Raw genomic sequence first — 7,432 nt, forward strand, 5'->3', positions numbered from 1 at the left:
GAGAGAGAGAGAGAGAGAGAGAGACTGTTTCACTGACCGGAAGTCTGCGGTCTCGCCCCGCCCCGCCGTACCGCCCTGGGCCGGGGAGCAGGGCTCAGCCGCGTACCTCCAGCCAGGAAACCACGGTGGGCCCGTCCCAAGCGGCGAAAGGCAGGCCCTGGCGACAGGCTTCTTCCAGGAGTTCGTGCCTGAGGAGGAGGGAAAGGAGCATCAGGCAGAGCCCCCAGCCCTTCGGACAGAGCCCATCTCCACGCACACAGGCGGACACACATTCGCATGCGTGAAAATACTGCCTATGAAAGTGCCAAGTATGGCAGGAGGTCACAGTTACGAGTGAGTCATGTAAATCCAGCTCCCTCACCCCGGGCAACAGAACAAAATAAGCCAGGTGTGGTGGCACACTTCTGTAATCCCAGGGCGCTGGGAGGCTGAGGCAGTAGGCTGGCTAGTTTAAACCCAGCCTGGGCAATTTTGTGGCTCAGAGAGACCCATTCTCAAAAAATAAAAAGGGGCTGGGGATGTAGCTCAAAGTGAAGGCCCTGGGTTCAAGCCTCAGTACCACAAAAAGGAAGAGGAAAGAGACGAAAAACTCCAGGCGTTTCCCTGCAACCAAGTTCATAGCCGTAGACACCCAGTTCTGGCCTCATTTTGGTCTTACCTGTTCCCACCACCACCATCACCCTGCACACACATACACATGCACACACCCACCGCACACACACAGATACACACTCACTTCCGCTTGTTCCTCCGGTCCTTGTCTCCAGGGCCCGTGAGCTTGGCGAGCCCCAGAGGGTCGGTTGCCAGCGTCTCCTCAGAAGGTGTTCCAGCTGGGGACAGGCAGGGGACAAACTTGGGTACATCTCAGGAACTTCAGGCAGGGGTGGGGAGGACACCCAGAGGCACAGGCCCTCAGAGAGGTGTCAGTTTGGTCACAGGGAGAGTAAGATAAAGCCAGACAGGGACCAGTGTCACTTCATGGCAAGGAACTGGAGACATCTCCAAAATAAGCAGGAGGATCACAAGTTGGAGCCTAACCTGGGCAATTTAGCAAGACGCTGTCTCAAAATAAAAATTAAAAACAAAAAGAACAGGGGATAGAGCTTGTCATGAGGGCCCTGGGCTCAATTCAGAGTACTGCACACTTAAGAATAAGAGAAAAGCAATTCATTTGCCCACCCAGGCAGGCCCCCGAGTGCTCTATTGTCTCCTTCCTCCTCTGTCTACTGAGAAAGTCCTGCTGGTCCTCGTGCTAAATGAATGACTAAATGAGTGAACACGTGTGCGCACAAACACTGACAGAAAAGATGGGAGTCGGGGCCCAGAGAGCGGAGCGTCCATTAGAGCACTCACCTAGGGAAGAGCTGTCCCGGCCTGGGGGTCCCATCCGCCCCTTCTCCTTCTTGCCGAAGAGGCGGCCTATGGATGACTTGATGCTCTTCTTTTTGGGGGCTTTGTGCAGGGAATCTGGGGTACCCTCGCTGGATGAGCAGGAGAGAATAAGGGCAGAATCCTTCTGGGGTGCCCCTGTCCTCCCAAGTCACCCTCCTTCCAAGCAAGCTCCCACGCATTCCCAGCCCTTTGCACCCCCTGACCTTCCCCGCGAGGGTCCCCCGTCCTCCAGAGACCCTGCCTGCAACGCCAAGGCCTGGGTCATTCTCTCAAGCCGGGCAGAGCGAGGAGTGGGTGGTGGGGTGTCTCCTGGGATGGCTGGGCCCTCCCCTCTCGGGGCCCCAACTTCCTCCTTGGGGACGTGATTCTGGAGGTAGAGAAATATAGATGCCGGATTAAGCCAGAGGGGTTGTACTGGGGGCTCCCTAATGACAGGGGTGTCTACAAAGGGTATCTGAGATGGCTGTGGTTTGGGGCACTTTATCTGAAAGTAGCTTAGATCAAGCCAGATGTGGTGGCTCACAGCTGTGGTGTGGCACTCAGAGTCAAGAGGACTGTCAGGATTTGGAGGCCACCCTGTGAAAACTCATCTCAAGGAGGGGGAGGGGAGGAGAGGAGGAGGAGGAGGAGGAGGAGGAAGAGAAGGAAGAAGAAGAAGAGGAAGAGAAAGAAGGGGAGGAGGAGGAAGAGAAACTGGGGAGAAGGCAGTGTAGTTTAAGAGGGGGCCATAAAGTCATAGACTGCAGATTCCAGGATACTTGACAAGCTCACATTTATAGTAGTTTTAGCTTTTGGGATCAGGAGTGAGATATGCTGGGCCTCAAAGGTAATGCGTTATAGATCCCCCAATCAGAAAAGCCAGGCTTGGGGCCAGGGAGATGGCTCAGTGGAATAAGTGCTTCTCTGGCAAGCGTGAGGGTCTGAGTTCAATCCCTGGTTCCGCAATAATAATAATAATAATAATAATAATAATAATATTGCTTTACCTCTCTCTAAATTCAATTTTGAGGCTCTGATCATAGTTCTGAGGTGTATGTTTTGTTAAAGTAGCATTTAAAAAAAATCCTACATAGCTGGACATGATAACACAGTCTTGTCCAGTTACTCAGGAGGCTGAGGCAGGAAGCTGGTTCAAGTTCATGAATTCAAGATTAGCACTAGGCGGGGCAATATACAAGATCCCCATCTCAAAAAAGAAAAAAAAAAAAATCCTATGTAGAACCTAGAGGCAGGTGGGGCCAGAAAAGATAGCTCAGTAGAATAAGCACTTGCCTGGCAAGCACAAGGTCCTGAGTTCAATCCCCAGTACTGGGAAAAAATAAATAAAAATATAATAATAATAATAATAACAATAATAATAATAAAGAACCTAGAGGCAGGAGACCGGGAAAAGTAGAACGGCTGTGCACCTGGAAACCAGGGTCTCAACCTCCCTTTGCCCTCTGAGTTGGAACTTTCGGGAAAGCTAACCACGCCTGTGGGGAGCTGCCGCTGCGGCCTGTTGGGAACCCCTGCTTCTGACCTCTCCCTGGCCCGCTCCGCTGCGCAGGTGGGGAGCACTCACGGCTTTGTCGGTGCCCTCTCGGGCAGGGCTGGGCGGAGCCAGGCGGGGAGTGGAATGGCCGGAGCTGGGCGGGGAGGGGCTGGCGAGGGTCGAGGTGGTGAGGGAGGGGGGCAGGGAGCAGCTGCTGCGGTAGCGGCCCAGGGAGTCCAGGCCGGAGCTGGACACTCGGCTCTCCAGCTCCTCCGCCCTCTGTTCTGTCGTCTCCTTCTCCTCTTGGATTAGCCTGGGGAGGAAAACACGAGAGACCAGGTGAGGGTGAGTGGAAGGCGCGGAGTTTAAGGGGAACTCTGCGGAGGGGGGAAGGAAGCCAAACCATCGTGGTGGTCTCAGGAAATCACAGAAGCGTGAGAGCTACATCAGGCTGGTCCTGAGCATAACCAAGTAAGTAGTTCTGTAAAATCATAAAAAGACAACCATGGGCAAGAGAAAATGTTCCACCCGGCGCACGATGCCTGTAACCCCAGAACTCGGCATGCTGAAGCCGAATGGCTGCAAGTTCAAAATCAGCCCGGGCTAGATAGTTCTAGGTCAGCGTAAACGGCAGAGGGACACTCTGCTTCTAAAAAAAAAAAAGAAAAAAAAAATGTAGAGAGGGTGAGAATGCTCCAAGAAGCTGCAAGAGCAAGGCTATAAGAAGATCAGGGTAAGGCTAGGGAGACAGCTCAGCAGAATAAGCGCTTCCCTGGCAAGCACAAGGGCCTGAGTTCAATCCCCAGTTCCACAAAAAAAGATCAGGGTGAGACTAGGCACTCTTGAGGTCAAACTGAAAATGTCATTCACTGCATGAGTCAGGAAATCAGAATTTGAACTGAAGGTTGTGGTCATGTGGGTCTGCTTGCTGGAGGCCCGTGTGTTGTAATAGGAGAACTGCAAGAAAGTAATTTCTGCAAAACTAGGATAGCCATCCATAGAGGATTCTTAATACAAGGAGAGGGCTTGCCAGGTAGCTTAGCAGACTAAAGCGCCTGCTTAGGCAGAGCGCAGCAGCTGAGGTTCTATCCCCCTACGCAGTGAGACCCTGTACTAAATAAATAAATAAAATAAAAGGAGGGTTTGCTGAGGATACAGGTCAGGGGCACAATACCTGCCTCGTAAACACGAGGTCCTGAGTTCAATTTCTAATACCAAAAAAAAAAAAAAAAAAAAGAAAAGAAAAAGAAAAGCTTCTGTTCTATTTAGGTAAGAATTATTTGTGTATAGAGTTGAGGTTCTTCATTAATGTGATATGTGAGGTTTGGTCTTTTTTTAATATACATTTGGTACATAGTATGAGATTCTTGATGCTTCTGCACGGGGACCTTGTTGTACTGAGATCCTGAGGTTCCTTGGGAGATTCTGGGTCCTGGTTATGTGAAGCCATGAAATCCTTGGTGTACTGAAGATCTTTTTTTTTTTTTTTTTTTTTTTTTTGGCGGACCGGGGATTGAACGCAGGCCCTTGTGCTTGCCAGGCAAGTGCTTATTCTACTGTGCCATCTCCCCAGTGAAGATCTTGATGTATTGAGTGTTTATTTTGCTTTTGTGAGGGCCGGGGAGATGGCTCAGTGGAATAAATGCTTCCCTGGCAAGCGCAAAGGCCTGAGTTCAATCCCTGGTTCCAGAAAAAAAAAAATCAAAACATATTTTGCTTTTGTGGTACTGGGGATGGAACCCAAGGCTTCGTGCTTGCCCAGCAAGTACTCCACCACTGAGCGCACCCCAACCCAACACTGGTATTTGGGGATGCAGTCTGTGATGTGCCTGGAAAGTGAGGCCTGCCTGAGACTTCTGGATGGATCACAGGGGATTCCTGGACACCGCAGGGAGTGCTACGCTGACAGAATTCTTTGAAGATAAGGGGAGGGGGCCCCTGGCCCAGCTGTGGGGTCAGGCAGGGCAGGACAGGGCTGTGCCAGGGCTCACTTGATCTCCTTGTTGATGGCCTCCAGCTGCTCTTGGAGCATGATGGCCAGCGTCTGCACATCAGCCTGCCCGCTTGGCGACAGCAGCTCAGCGCCAAACATCCCTTCTGCCTCTTCCTCATCTGAGCCATCCAGCTCCCCAGGGAATGGGGGTGGCATGGACCCAGCAGGTGTGGAGCGTTCCCAGTCCTGTCTGTGTGGGGACAGAAGGACGCAAGGTAGGTCAGGGCTCTGGCTGGCACAGGGTCTTCACTCACCAATCCTAACTTTGTCCACCTGCCCCGTTGTCTCCCGCAGAGCTCATTTGCATAATGGTTTCTCAACCACCCCCCACTCTCCAAGCCATTCCCACAGGCATGACTTTGCCCTCCCCAGCACCTATTTCCTTGACCCCAGCCCACTTCCTTCTTCACCTGGCCCCACCCACTCTGCCATTCTGCCCTCTCCTCCCCATTACTCTGAGGTGCTCACCGTGCACCAGGATGTTCACATGGTGGAGCAGCAGGTGGATGGGAATAATGGAATTGCAGGAGAGTAGAAGAGGGAAGAGAGGGGAGGAATGAGTACAGTAAACCCTGGCTCTCAACCCTGTTCCTCTCTGAACCCTGAGAGGCCACCATTCCCCACTGCTGCCCGCCCAAGCACTGCTCAGTCCAGAGCCCAGGGGCGGATGCTGACCTTGGAGGGCTCGTCTTTGACCCCCGACCAGCGGCCCCTCTTGCCTGCCCGGCTACTGCCAGCCCCATAAGGGTCCAGGGGGGCACCAGAAGGTAACGTGGGTGCCTGAGAGTAACGGAGCTCCAGGGCACTGCCAGGGAGAGACCTGTGGGCATAGGGAGGGCAGTCAAGGGTCAGAGAAAGGAAACAGAGGTCAAAGGTCACAGGGCCAGGTCAATCTAAGGTCAAAAATAAGAGGGATACGTGGAGTCTATGGAAGACAGTGAATAGGGATCAGAAAAGATGAGCTTGACCAGAGGGGACCTGGAGCTGTGTCACCTGGAGTAGGAAGAAGGTGGCCTTCCTCGAAGTTGGTCGATTTCCATCTGCATCCGCTCCATCTCAGCTAAGAGCTGCTCCTGCAGAAGGGATTAAAAGCGTAACACCGGGTCAGAAACTGCCCTGCGCAAGATGACCTCTTCCACCCTGGCTGATCCCAACCTCAGCAGCCGCTGCCACCTCCCCCACCTCCCAGGCCCCACCTTGTTCAGCAGCAGCTCGTCCTGCAGCTTCTTCATGTTGGCAATCTCCTCACTCAGCGAGTTCTGCGGAGAAGGGTGGAAGTGAGAGGGAGGCCAGAAGGAGCTGTGTCCCGGCGGTCACTGCGGCCACCAGTGCACAGTGGGGTGGGAGCGCTAGAGGAGTGGGGACACAGAGTGAGTTGCAGAGATGGGAGGATTGGGGAGCGAATCCTGGGAGCATGGGATTACATGTCTTTGAGATATCCAAGGATTCAGGGTTTAAGGTTCCATGCAGTTTGGGGTTTTGGAAAAAGCAAAGGGCTCAGGATATGGACGCCCCAAGAAATCAGCTCTTGGATGTTTAGATGAGGAGAATGCAGAAGCTTGAGTTTAGGTAGATCTCAAGATAAAGGATCTGCACACCTTTTCCTCCAGCGCCCCCATGCGCTCCTTGAGGTGCAATTGCAGCCGCTCATTGGACTCGCTCAGCAGCTTGTCAACTGTCTCCGACAGCCTCTTGTTGTGGTCATCGTTCATCTTTTCCCGCTGCCGCGCCTGCGCAAAGAAAAGCAGTGTCTTCGGGGGTGCAAGTGCGGGCCCTGCCTTCGTCCTGCCGCCTCGGCGCGGAGCCCCTCCCGCACGTCTAAGCCCCACCCCAGTCCTAAACTCCATCCCGGCCGTCCTCATTCAGCTCACCCGCTGCAGCTCCTGGTTCTTCTCCTCCAACTGGGCCTCCAGCTGCCGAAGCCGCTCTTCAAAATTCCCGTGACGTTCCTCAGCCTAGCAGACAAAACGCCCGGCCTTTGACTATGCCTCACTGAGCAGGTGCAAGGCCCCACCCACTGGGCTCCAGGCTCCTCCCCTGCTATCCAAGCTCCGCCCACTCTACGGTCCATTTAATTTTCTCAAGATCTGTTCCACCCACCTCAGGTTGCAAGCCATTCCCCACTCCCATATTGAGGATTGAACTCCAGGGTATCTGCACTGAGCTACATCCTCAACTCTTTAATTTATTTGTCTTTTTCTCTTCCTCTATTTTTTAAAATTAATTTTATTGAGAAACAAATACCAATGAGACAGTTTCAAAACAGGTTAGTAGAACAGTAACAATAATTAATACATTGCATATTGTTGTCTTCGTAGCAGTTATTCATAGCACAAGATGCAGACATGAGACAAGAGCTTGTGAAGTTGAGCAGCCTTGGCTCAAAATTGGACTCCTCCTGACTCAGCCTCCCAGGGTGGAGGGATTACAGGGGTACACCACACCTGGCTCTAGGCTACTCATCCTTTCAGGTCAAACTAGATCACAAAGTCCCCCATCTTTAAAACTAACTGGGGGCTGGTGAGATGGCTTAGTGGTCTAAAGCACCTACTTAGAACAAGCTTAGCAAAGCA

At 52.6% G+C, this 7,432-nt stretch overlaps 1 protein-coding gene across 1 annotated transcript in view; it reads right to left on the reverse strand.

Annotated features, from left to right (window-relative positions):
- The window catches only part of Ppfia3 (PTPRF interacting protein alpha 3), a 22,915-nt gene that overhangs the window by 6,025 nt on the left and 9,458 nt on the right, over nt 1-7,432 (reverse strand). Inside the window, exons 10-20 of the mRNA XM_023706675.1 lie at nt 6,731-6,814; nt 6,458-6,589; nt 6,056-6,118; nt 5,853-5,932; nt 5,535-5,679; nt 4,858-5,045; nt 2,957-3,179; nt 1,596-1,759; nt 1,354-1,481; nt 737-830; nt 107-188 (exon numbers count right to left, since the gene is read on the reverse strand). Coding sequence (XP_023562443.1) covers nt 107-188; nt 737-830; nt 1,354-1,481; nt 1,596-1,759; nt 2,957-3,179; nt 4,858-5,045; nt 5,535-5,679; nt 5,853-5,932; nt 6,056-6,118; nt 6,458-6,589; nt 6,731-6,814 — 1,383 coding nt within the window. The remainder of the gene's footprint in view (nt 1-106; nt 189-736; nt 831-1,353; nt 1,482-1,595; nt 1,760-2,956; nt 3,180-4,857; nt 5,046-5,534; nt 5,680-5,852; nt 5,933-6,055; nt 6,119-6,457; nt 6,590-6,730; nt 6,815-7,432) is intronic.

This window comes from Octodon degus, unplaced genomic scaffold, assembly GCF_000260255.1.
Source record: "Octodon degus isolate 3935 unplaced genomic scaffold, OctDeg1.0 scaffold00268, whole genome shotgun sequence".
In the NCBI taxonomy this organism is placed as follows: Eukaryota; Metazoa; Chordata; class Mammalia; order Rodentia; family Octodontidae; genus Octodon; species Octodon degus.